This window comes from Mustela nivalis (assembly GCF_964662115.1).
Source record: "Mustela nivalis genome assembly, chromosome: 1".
Classification (NCBI taxonomy): domain Eukaryota; kingdom Metazoa; phylum Chordata; class Mammalia; order Carnivora; family Mustelidae; genus Mustela; species Mustela nivalis.
In genome coordinates, this window is record NC_139020.1 from 48,711,287 (window position 1) to 48,724,121 (window position 12,835).

The 12,835-nt window shown below is 38.7% G+C and overlaps 1 protein-coding gene across 4 annotated transcripts in view; it reads left to right on the top strand.

Annotated features, from left to right (window-relative positions):
* CEP97 (centrosomal protein 97) overlaps positions 1-12,835 on the top strand; it is a 32,676-nt gene that overhangs the window by 1,332 nt on the left and 18,509 nt on the right. For all 4 annotated transcript variants that reach the window (XM_082696234.1, XM_082696235.1, XM_082696236.1 and 1 more), the window contains exons 2-6: positions 2,327-2,469; positions 3,054-3,212; positions 4,196-4,297; positions 6,721-6,834; positions 7,396-7,562. In XM_082696234.1, the coding sequence (XP_082552360.1) occupies positions 2,327-2,469; positions 3,054-3,212; positions 4,196-4,297; positions 6,721-6,834; positions 7,396-7,562 (685 nt within the window). The remainder of the gene's footprint in view (positions 1-2,326; positions 2,470-3,053; positions 3,213-4,195; positions 4,298-6,720; positions 6,835-7,395; positions 7,563-12,835) is intronic.

Here is a 12,835-nt window from a genome sequence, read left to right on the forward strand (position 1 = left end):
GCAAGTAAACCTTTTTTTTTTTTTTAAGATTTTATTTATTTGACAGATCACAAGTAGGCAGAGAGGCAGGCAGAGAGAGGAGGAAGCCGGCTGCCCGCTGAGCAGAGAGCCCGAAAGGGAGGGGGGCCTCCATCCGGGACCCTGAGATCATGACCCAAGCTGAAGGCAGAGGCTTTAACCCACTGAGCCACTCAGGCGCCCCGAATAGCAGTAAACATTTACAGAGCACTTTTTTTTTTTTTTTTTAACATGATCTCATTCTTTCTGTAGAACAACATTATAAGACAGATACTATTATCACCCGCATCTTGTAGAGTGGAAAAGTGAGCCCCAAAGCGAATAATAACTTGCCCAGGATACCACAGCGCTTCGTCGGGGAGCCAGGATTTGAACGTCTGTGAAACTAAATTACTTAATTGATTACTGTATGCCAGGAGCGGGGCTAAGTTTTATTCATGTGGTTTCTGTTTTCATCCCCACCTCAATTTATTTATTTTTTATTTATTTATTTTTTTTTAAAGATTTTATTTATTTGACAGAGAGAAATCACAAGTAGATGGAGAGGCAGGCAGAGAGAGAGGGGGAAGCAGGCTCCCTGCTGAGCAGAGAGCCCGATGCGGGACTCGATCCCAGGATCCTGAGATCATGACCTGAGCCGATCCCCACCTCAATTTAATTAATTAGGTGTATTGTTCCCATTTTGTAGATAAATTAACTATACATTGATTTTAAAAATAGTTTAGGCACTTTAGGATATACTAGTAGTTAGGTTGCAAGCAGGTTGATCTTTATCAAAGGATTAGTTCCATTTAAAAAAGACAAACGTTACTTAGCCACAAAATATGGAATAGTTCTTATTTATTTGCTTATTTGTTTATTGAGAGAGAGAGTAGACACTTGTGCTGGCTATGGGGGGGGGTTGGGGGAAGGGGCAGAGAGAAAGAGAGAGAATCTTTTTTTTTTTTTTTAAGATTTTATTTATTTATTTGACAGAGAGAGATCACAAGTAGGCAGAGAGGCAGGCAGAGAGACAGAGGAGGAAGCAGGCTCCCTGCTGAGCAGAGAGCCCGATGCGGGACTCCATCCCAGGACCCTGAGATCATGACCTGAGCCGAAGGCAGCGGCTTAACCCACTGAGCCACCCAGGCGCCCCGAAAGAGAGAGAATCTTAATGGTGGAACTGACTGGGGGTTCCATCCCACCACCCTTAATTTATGATCTGAGCCAAAATCAAGATTTGGTGCTTTGACCGACTGAACCCCCAGGCCCCAATAGTTAATATTTAAATGCGAAGAATTCCAGAGCATTATTATTATTATTATTATTATTTTTTTTTTTACATCAAGTGTGCTTTATTTCCTCCACAGGTATTCTGTTAAATAAAGCACCATTTATATACTGCCAGGCCACAGCTAAAGAGGATTCTTTACAGAATCAAATTTCTTGTGGTTGTTCCGTATACAAGTAAACTTAATTTTGATAATAAGAACCACAGCGATCGGAGGCAATCTGCCTCTATTTTAAGATACAAAACTGGCACAGCAGACACCATATTATACACAGTAAAAATGCTGTAAGTTTAAATTACATTGTACAGGGCCAGGGAACCCTGTCCCTCCCAGACAGCCATAGGAAGTGAAAGCCACTACAGTGAACTCTTTTTTTTTTTTTAAAGATTTTTTTTTATTTAATTATTTGACAGAGAGAGATCACAAGCAGGCAGAGAGAGGCAGGCAGAGAGAGATGAAGGGAAGCAGACCCCCTGCTGAGCAGAGAGCCCCATGCGGGACTTGATCCCAGGACCCCGGGATCATGACCTGAGCCGAAGGCAGTGGCTTAACCCACTGAGCCACCCAGGCGCCCCCAGTGAACTCTTAATTACATAAAACATAGCCATTATCTGATTGCCCTTTAGAAAGTATACTGAAGATGCAAATTTTTTCATCTGGATTTCTGCCTGACCAAGGATTAAGCCTATAAATCTATCTTGCCATTCAAGCAGAGAGCACTGGACAAACTGAAGCACAAAAACAGAAATAAGCAAAACTTATACAAACAGCATTGGGGGGAGAGGCCAGAGTATTATTATTATATCATAAAAACTTGAACAGAATATCACAAATTTCTGGATATAATTTGATATTTCTGAGGGAAAGTGAACATTTTCAATCTGTGGTCATTTAGAACTTGATTGCCTTAGTTTTTAAATCTTGATATTTATTATGTTCTAGTGTTTTCTAACTCTAAATTTAGAGATTTTATGAATATAATTCCATTCCTATGCTCAGCTATTGTGTTTTCTAACAATTTCTCTTCTATTTTCAAGGATCAGTGGTCAACTGGTCAGGACAGGGGCTACAGAAATTAAGTCCAAACTTACCTTGTGAAGCTGATATTCATACTTTGATTCTCGATAAAAATCAGATTATTAAATTGGAAAATCTTGAGAAATGCCGACGATTAATACAGGTAGGTATTGCCATCTGAGGAAATAGTTACACGTGTTTATTATTCTACAAAACAACAAAATACCTAACAAAAAGTAACTCTGCAGTCCTAGAAAGCAGTAAATGTTACCATAAATTTTTACATGACAATTTTCCTTGAAGATGAACACATATGTGCCACATTTAAAATAGACTAGGAAAAGAAGTGTTAGAAAAACAAAACATTTTGTGTTGGCAGAACATTGTGTTGTTAGATAACCTTTTACATCATGGTGGAGGTGAAGAGTTCATTCATTCATTCTGTCAGCAAATGTCTATTGGGCTCCTCCCATATATTGGGCCCTACTCAAGTAGTTGCTCTGTTAAAAATGTTTAACAGTTGGAGAGGGTCTGATTGCTCAGCTTTATGTGTATTTTCCATTGCTTAGGAACAACTTAGAACACCAACAATAACAAATAGTTACACTATAGAGTATTTAGACAAAATATGTGAGAAGTTCAATATGAGTTTGTATATTTGGGAATGTTTGGTCATATAAACAAATCTTTTAAAAAAGTGAAAGTAATATGCATATTCTAAGATAATGATATGTTTTCGTTCTACAGTTGTCAGTGGCTAATAACCGGCTGGTGCGAATGATGGGTGTGGCCAAACTGACCCAACTCCGGGTGTTAAATTTGCCTCATAATAGCATTGGCTACGTGGAAGGGCTGAAGGACCTAGTACATTTGGAATGGCTGAATTTGGCAGGAAATAATCTGAAGGTGAATTGTTTCTTTTTTTCATAGTTGCATTTTCTTTTTTTAATTTATAAAAATATTTACTGTAAAAAAAATTCACTGTAAAAAAATTCAACCAGTATAGAAATAAATAGAATAAGAAGTGAAAGTATCTACTCCCACTTCCCAGGGATAATTTTAGTTAACATAAACTGAAAAAAAATTATTTTGAAACAAATATGCAGTATAATATTCTTTTGTGCACAAAGAATCTATATTATACTTAGAAAAGTTGTCAAATAGTAGAATGAAATGTAGGGGTACTATAGTATGCTGAGTTAAGCTCTAAGTAAATGTTTAATTGTATAGTAGAGAACATACTGTCTTAACAGTCAAGAGATCTGGATTCTAACCCTGCTTCCATCACTTAGTAACTCTGTATTTTTGTGTAATAAATATCTCCATGTCTTATCTTTTGATATGTTAGATAAGGGGACTCAGTTAAATGATGTTAATAGCTCACTTGTTAATTTATGCTAGGTGCTGTTCTAGGCACTTTAACTATACTAAATCATTCAGTGTCATGGCAGCCTATGAAGTAGGTATAGTCGTTACGATTATTATGTAAATGCAAACTGAAATACTGAGAAGTAAAGTAACTTTCTTAAGGTCACATGGCCAGGAAGTTGCAGAGCCAGCATTTGAATCTGTGTAGTTTGACTTCCCTCTTACCTTGTAAACTCTATACTACACCAGCTGTCATGGGTTATCACTAAGGTTTTTTCAAGCTGTAAATATCTGGGATGATATGATCCTCTCCTCTCAGAGGGATAATGAAGGTAGAAGCTTGGTATATAACAACTTATCAAATTCTCTTATTACTACTTCTTCCTTTTGCTAAACTCTGCTCAGATCCTTCCACTAATAAACAGAGGAGACAGGAGACATAGTTCCTATGAGGAACTAGGGAAGAATTTCATTTTTTGGTTTTGTGTTCATGAACTAGTGTGATGCTTTTCTTGTGATAGGCCATGGAACAAATGAGTAGCTGCACAGCTCTACAACACCTTGATTTATCAGACAATAACATACCCCAGATAGGTGATCTATCTAAATTGGTATCACTGAAGGTAAGTGTATCATTTCTGACATTTTCATATCATTTCTGACATTTTATCCTAATATACCAAAAGAAAGTGATCTGATTGGTCTAAAATTGGCCTACTCTGTATGAAGAACAGATTGTATACATTTTGATAAAATTTCTATTAGAGCACTAGGAATTAACTATGCAATCCTTTATTTTTAGTTTCTTTAATTAATTTATTTATTTTTATACTTGATTTATTTTAACTAAAACTGGTTAATGTAATTAAGGTTAATTCTTATTTGTCATCCTATGAACATAAAGAAATCCCCTTTATGCCTAATCAGCCAATACTAATAGCTTTAGCTATATAATATGTAACATTTTGGTAAGATTGGGAATAATCATTTGAGTCTGAATTTGAGTCTTTTTTTTGACACTTGAGAATCCTGTTTTTTGAGTAATAGGTATTACTACATTATCGAAAGTAACTTCAATTTAAAAAGTTAAACCTGTAGCATATAGTACTTTTTATGGAGAGGAATTTGTCATGTAGTCAAAATAAGTAACAGTTGCAATTACAGTTTCAATCACATACAGACTTTTTCCATATTTTTGGATCATTGGATATTATTCGCATCAGATAAACTCATTAAACCTTAGAAGCAGTATTATTAGAGCAACTTTGCCCACATTTTTAGCATAAATCATTTTTAGCAACAATTACTCTAAACAATCTGGTGTGTCAGATGAACTAAGGATTTTTTTTTCTGGAATGATTATTTTATCAGAATCCTGGGTTTCAAAGCCTTCAGTTATTCTTCATTGTTGTTGACTTAATTTGAGTCAGCTTCATCTGCAAGTAGCATATTGTTCCTTAAGTTTTTAGTTTTCAAGAGAATGCAGTTATAAATTACAAGTTGTGGGTACCTCTTTATCTTGGAAAATTTGCTTTATATCTTTTTTTTTTTTAAGCTTTTATTTATTTGACAGAAAGAAAGAGAGCACAAATAGGGGAAGCAGCAGGCAGAGGGAGAGGGAGAAGCCCGCTTCCTGCTGAGCAGGGAACCTGATGTGGGGCTTGATCCCAGGACCCTGGAATCATGACCTGAGCCAAAGGCAGATGCTTAATTGACTGAGTCACCTGGTACCCCTATATGTGATTGTTTTAATGAATGTTTTCTTTCACTTTCCTCACCCTTTATTTTGGTTGATTACTTTTTTTTTTTTTTTAAGAGAGACAGCCTGTGAGGAAGAGGGGTAGAGGGAGAGGGAGAGAGAGACTCTTAAGCAGGCTCCACACCCAGTGCAGAGCCTGTCATGGGGCTTGATCTCGTGACCCTAAGTTCATGACCTGAGCCAAATCAAGAGTCAGACAGTTTACCATTTGAGCTACCCAATTGCCCCTTGATTTTTTTTTTTAAGATTTTTATTTTATTTTTTTAAAGATTTTATTTATTTATTTGACATACAGAGATTACAAGGAGGCAGAGAGGCAGGCAGAGAGAGAGGTGGAGGCAGACTCCCTGCTGAGCAGAGAGCCCGATGCGGGGCTCGATCCCAGGACCCTGGGATCATGACCTGAGCTGAAGGCAGAGGCTTAACCCACTGAGGCACCCAGGTGTCCCTTAATATTTTATTTTTAAGTAATCTCCACCCAACATGGGGCTAGAATTCATAATCCTGAAATCAAGAGTCACATGTTGTACTGACTGAGTCAGCCAAGCACCCCTATTTTGACTTTTTTTTTTTTTTAATTTTAGTAATTTATTTGACAGAGACAACAGCGAGAGAGGGAACATAAGCTGGGGGAGTGGGAGAGAGAGAGAAGCAGGCTTCTGCTGAGCAGGCAGCCGATGCAGGGCTCGATCCAGGACCCTGGGATCAGGTCCTGAGCCAAAGACAGACGCCCGATGACTGAGCCACCCAGGCGCCTCTATTTTGACTTTTTTAAAAAAAGATTTTTATTTATTTGTCAGAGAGAGAGAGAACACAAGCAGGAGGAATAGCAGAGGGAGAGGGAGAAGCAGGCTCCCTGCTGAGCAGAGAGTCCAATGTGGGACTCAATCCCAGGACCCTGGGATCATGACCTGAGGCCAAGCCAGACACTTAACCAACTGAGCCACCCAGGCAACTGCTATTTTGATGTTTTAAAAGGAAATGAACAGTATGTTGGAAATTGCCCAAGTTTTAATAATTTAAATCTCAAAAAATGCTTGTTACCACACCAAGCATGTGTTCTTGGACAAATCTTTAAACTTTCTTGAACTTAGAATGTGGACATGAAAAGAGAGAGTTGGATCAGAATACCACCTAGGACCCTTGTAGCATTAATAGTCTTTGCTTGTAAGTGAAGAAAAGTATAATAAAATAGGTTCCTTTATTTTTATCTGTATCATTTGGTTATGTCAAAGTAGATAAATAGTAATCTTTTAATTTGTAATTCGTCCTGTTTTTACTTTCAAGACCCTGCTTTTACATGGAAACATCATCACCTCTCTTAGAATGGCACCTGCTTATCTACCCAGAAGTCTTGCTATACTTTCATTGGCAGAAAATGAAATTCGGGACTTAAATGAGGTAAAATTTGAGGGTATTCTGTGGGATTCAGGAAGCTGCAAAGTACGGAAGAAACTCAGGAGAAAGTTGTGAGCTCACTTGTAAACTCAGCATCTTGGAAGACAGTGCCAAAAAGATGAAACACTTGACTCAAGATGATTGTTATTTTTTCTTTCTACTTTTTCCTAATGTCAGTGGGTCATTAAGGCTCAATTTCCTTTGTAATGCTGCAGCTTTCACTCCATTTGGAACTGATTTGTGGTAGAGTTATATCTACATTAAAAGGATCAGAAAGGGATACTGTGCACCTTTCTTTGGCTGCTATTATGTTTTCAAAATAGGATTTTTTCTGTTAGGAAACAGTGCTGGTACTTTGTAAGGTATTTTGTGCTGCAACGACAGATGGCCATGTTGATGGAATTTTGGAAGTCGGTGGATAATGTTAAGAGTGTTACATGTTGCCTTTCAGAACAAGAGGGAAATTGTTACATTTTCAAACTGCCAAAGATGTGTACTCAAAGCAAGCCCTGTGCTTAATACTAAATGGTCCATTTTATTCAACAAAGATATCCTTTATTCCAGATCTCTTTCTTGGCATCCTTAACTGAATTGGAACAGTTATCCATCATGAACAATCCTTGTGTGATGGCAACACCATCCATTCCAGGATTTGACTATCGGCCATACATTGTCAGCTGGTGCTTAAACCTCAGAGTCCTAGATGGATATGTGATTTCTCAGAAGGAAAGGTGAATATGACCTCTTTAATGTCACATTTATTATGGAAAAGAAAAGACCATTTCTAGATTACTAAACTATTTTTTAAAATGTGCATTTAGGGGGCACCTGGGTGGCTCTGTGGGTTAAAGCCTCTGCCTTCGGCTCAGGTCATGATCCCAGGGTCCTGGGATCAAGCCCCGCATCAGGCTCTCTGCTCAGCAGGGAGCCTGCTTCCTCCTCTCTCTCTGCCTGTCTCTCTGCCTACTTATGATCTCTCTCTGTCTGTCAAATAAATAAATAAAATCTTTAAAAAATGTGCATTTAGAAATTAAGATCATTAATGCAATCATATAGCAAACTATATGCTTGTCGTTTAGGATATTCTGTCCTTTCTAAGAAAGTAAAATAAATATCAGTCTGAGAGGTCGGGCCAGTGAGTTTAAGTTACTGCTCAACATACAACAATTTGATTTCTGAGAGTTCTTTTGTTAATTGGTTGTTTGTGGGGCTTAGAGCATTTTCTATAGAAATTATATTATACTGGAGTGGAGGGGGTGGGGAGGAGTGGGGTGCAGGGTGATGGACATTGGGGAGGGTATGTGCTATGGTAAGTGCTGTGAATTGTGTAAGACTGATGAATCACAGATCTGTACCCCTGAAACAAATAACATATTGTATGTTAATTAAAAAAATCATATTATGGATGCTGTCTAGGGTCTTAGATCAATCCCACAAAAGCTTCTAATCCATCTTATATATAAGGGCAGTATTAGTAATAGGACTTGGGGTGCCTCAGTTGCTTAGCTGGTTAAGCATCTGACTCTTGGTTTTTGGATCAGGTCATGATCTCAGGGTTGTGGGTTCAGGCCCCGTGTTGGGTTCTGCACTGAACGTGGATCCTGCTTGAGATTCTCTCCCTCTCCTTCTGCTCCTGCCCCCTGTTTGCATACATGCATGTGTGCCCTCTCTCTTTCTGTCAAACAATAAATAAAATATTTAGAGATGCCTGGGTGGCTCAGTCAGTTAAGTGTCCCATTCTCGGTTTAGTAGCCTTGTGTGTATGTATCCTATAGGACATGTACAAGCATGTTCACAATAGCCTTACTTGTAATAGCTGCAGACATTTTGGAGCTATTTGGTACATTTGGGAAACAATCCAAATGTCATTCTGTAGAAGAATGAGTAAATACTTATATTCAAACTAAGGAACCTAGATTGTTGTTGATGACATAGTAGAGAAAAATGCTGCTGCAGTTGATGTCTGAGACAACTGTAGTCTACACAGTGCTTCTGTGTTTTTGTTCTGTTTTTGTTTTTTTTTAAAGATTTTATTTATTTATTTGACAGAGAGATCACAAGCTGGCAGAGAGGCAGGCAGAGAGAGAGAGGGGGAAGCAGGCTCCCTGCTGAGCAGAGAGCCCGATGCACCACTTGATCCCAGGACCCTGGGCTCATGACCTGAGCCGAAGGTAGAGGCTTTAACCCACTGAGCCACCCAGGCGCCCTCCAGAGTTGTTTTAAAACACAGAATCACTGGGGCGTCTGGGTGGCTCATTGGGTTAAGCCGCTGCCTTCAGCTCAGGTCATGATCCCAGGGTCCTGGGATCAAGTCCCTCATTGGGCTCTCTGCTCAGCAAGGAGCCTGCTTCCCTCTCTCTCTCTGCTTCTCTGCTTACTTGTGATCTCTGTCTGTCAAATAAATAAATAAATAATTTGGGAAAAAAATAAATAAAACAACTCTGGAAGTATTCTAAGGGGAGAGCTCTTGTTATTAAAATTCGCTGCCTGAGCAGTGTTTAGAACATTTTCCCAGTCAACCTTGGAAATTCCTGAAGGATAGAAAGGAATTTCCAGTTTTTTGTTTCTACCCAGCCTGTTGTTTGCAGGGAACATCCAGATTAAACATTTTCTTCATTATGACTAAGCCAGCCAGGCTCGTGACCTGAGCCGAAGGCTGAGACTTATCCCCCTGAGCCACCCAGGCGCCCCATAATACTCTTTTCTTTTTTTTAAACGAGAAAGCAGATTATTTTATTCTAGTTTTTAAAACTCAAACCTTTAAAAAAGATTTTATTTATTTTAGTGAGAGATAGTGAGTGTGGGCAGGGGGTGGCGCAGGAGTGGGAGAGAGTCTCAAACCTTAGAGCCTAATGTAGGGCCTGATCTGATGAACCAGGCTGGCTTAGTCATAATGAAGAAAATGTTTAATCTGGATGAAAAGTATCCTGGGTGCTTTGATGACTTCAGGTAGCCAGATTTTGAGTATGTGTGTCACTGGAAAGATAATTTGAGCATTCACCCTGTTGGTACTATGGCTGAGTGCTATCTCAGATAGAGGCATACCTGTGGAAAGACCACACCTTCTGTAGCACCTCAGTATTTGGAGTTCTTTCTGAATTTGTTTCCATCTCTGACTATTTCCAGGACTTAGGCCCAAGTTGGAGATTAGTTGGAGTTTAGTTGGAGATGAGAATTTAGGGAGCTGAACTTGGAAGATGTTTCTTTTATGAAAGGATTTAAAAATACTTACAGAAGTGGAGAGAGTACCATAATGAACACCTAAATACCCACCATGCCACTTCAACAATTACCAACTTAGCCAGTCTTGTTTCATGGATCCCCACATTTTTGGTTGGCTTTATTTATTTATTTATTTATTTATATGTATTTTTTAGATTTATTTATTTGAGAGAGAGTGCAAAGAGAGAATACGAGTAGAGGGGAGAGGCAGAGTGAGAGGGAGAAGGACACCTGCTGAGCAAGGAACCCGACATGGGACTCAGTCCTCCATCCGAGGACACTGAGATCATGACTTGAGCCAAAGGCAGTTCTTAACCAGCTGAGCCACCCAGGTGGCCCTGTTGGAGTATTTTTTTTTTTTTTTTAAAGATTTTATTTATTTGAGAGAGAGAGAGACAGTGAGAGAGAGTATGAGTGAGGAGAAGGTCAGAGGGAGAAGCAGACTCCCCATGGAGCTGGGAGCCCGATGCGGGACTCGATCCCGGGACTCCGGGATCATGACCTGAGCCGAAGGCAGTTGTCCAACCAACTGAGCCACCCAGGTGTCCCTCTGTTGGAGTATTTTTAAAGCAAATACCAGGTATCATTTCATCTAATAATCCTTTTTTTTTTTTTTAAGATTTTATTTATTTATTTGACAGGAATCACAAGTAGGCAGAGAGGCAGGAAGAGAGAGAGGGGAAGCAGGCTTCCCCCTGAGCAGAGAGTCCTACTTGGGGCTCCATCCCAGGACCCTGAGATCGTGACCTGAGCCGAAGGCTGAGACTTATCCCCCTGAGCCACCCAGGCGCCCCATAATACTCTTTTCTTTTTTTTAAACGAGAAAGCAGATTATTTTATTCTAGTTTTTAAAACTCAAACCTTTAAAAAAGATTTTATTTATTTTAGTGAGAGATAGTGAGTGTGGGCAGGGGGTGGCGCAGGAGTGGGAGAGAGTCTCAAACCTTAGAGCCTAATGTAGGGCCTGATCTGATGAACCTGAGATCATGACCTGCCCTAAAATCAAGTCAGATGCTTGACTGATTGAGCCACTCAGGTGCCATAAAAACAGATCGTTTTAAATTTTCTCTCCTAATAGTTGTTGCTTATGTTATATAATGTAAATTTTTCCTTCAATTTCAAGAGAAGAATCATATTCCAGTGGTTTGAAATTAATGTTAGAGCTGAATGAATTTTAATTTTTTCTTTGAATATCAATAATGTCTTAATGGGCAAGGAGATTGTTTCATCCTAGGAGACTATTTTATGGATTAATAAACTTGTGTAATGTTATGTTTATTGATGAATGATAAGCAAAACCAGAGAAACAGATGTTACAGTAGTTGATGCTCTGCAGATTGTGATTTTCCTCACACACTTAAAACTGAATATTCAAGTCAGAACTTTGTTCCTCTTCTTATTTTCACTTTTCTTTCCTTCCCAACTACAAATGATCTATAACTTGGAAATTTTGCTTGCTGGCTAACATTAAAGTTGGTGTTTATCCTTTACTCACATGGACCTTTTTTGGGAACATTTTCAACAAGCCATTTGCTTGGTAGGAGAACTTATAGAAATTTAGAGCAGATATACACATTCTGAGTGATTTTTTTTTTCTTTTTCTTTTTTTAAGAGAGCAACAAAGCCAGTGAGTGCAGGTAGAGGGAGGTGCACAGGGAGAGGGAGAGAGCAGGCTCCATGCCCAGTGCATAGCCTGACTCAGGGTTTGATCCCATGACCCTGAGCTGAAATCAAGGGTTGGATGCTTAACTGAGCCACCCAGGTGCCCTGATCTTTATTTAATACATAGACTCATTCGTGGAAGAAATACTTTGAATTACTTTTATTAGGTAGAATAAAATTTTTATCTTTAGACTAAGATTAGGATTCAGTGAGTTCAGTTAATCAGTTAGGCATACCTCATATCTCGTTGTTAGAAAACAGCTTTTCCTTTCTTGTAATAATGGCAAATCACAGAAAACTAATCTCATTTTATTTTATTTGCACCATGACTCTTTTGCATGATTTAACCAGTTATCAAAGGCCAGTTTCATTTCAGTCTATAATAGAACTTGGGTGGCTTGACTGTTTTGGATTGTATAGTTTGTATGATATGGATACCTTAATATCAAGGTCCAAGTAAATGGTTGTAGATTGAAAGTGATTTTGAGACTATTTAATGCCAAGTTAATGCTATAACAATAAACCATACCAAAATGATCCAACCTCAACTTTAGGTTGAGGGGTAGATTTAAGAATGGTGAAAGTGAATGGGTGCCTGGGTGGCTCAGTGGGTTAAGCCTCTGCCTTCAGCTCAGGTCATGATCTCAGGGTCTTGGGCTAGAGCCCTGCATCAGGCTCTCTGCTCAGCAGGGAGCCTGCTTCCTCACCTCCTGCCTCCTGCTCTGCTGACTTGTGATCTCTCTCTCTCTCTGTCAAATAAATAAATAAAATCCTTTAAAAATTTTTTAAAAAAATGATGAAATTGAAGCAATGGTATATTAATTAAAAAATTAAAATATATGTGTAAAAGTAAACAGTAGTATAATGACCTCCCATGAATCCATCATCCAACTTCAACAGTTAATTAAAAAAATTAAAATATATGTGTAAAAGTAAACAGTAGTATAATGACCTCCCATGAATCCATCATCCAACTTCAACAGTTGACAGCTCACGGCCAACCTTGTCGTCTGTACCTTTATCCATTCCCTGTTCTCCTATATTATTTTCAAGCAAATCTCAAAATACATGTAATTTCAACTGTGAATATTTCAGCATATATCTCTAAAAGATGAAGGCT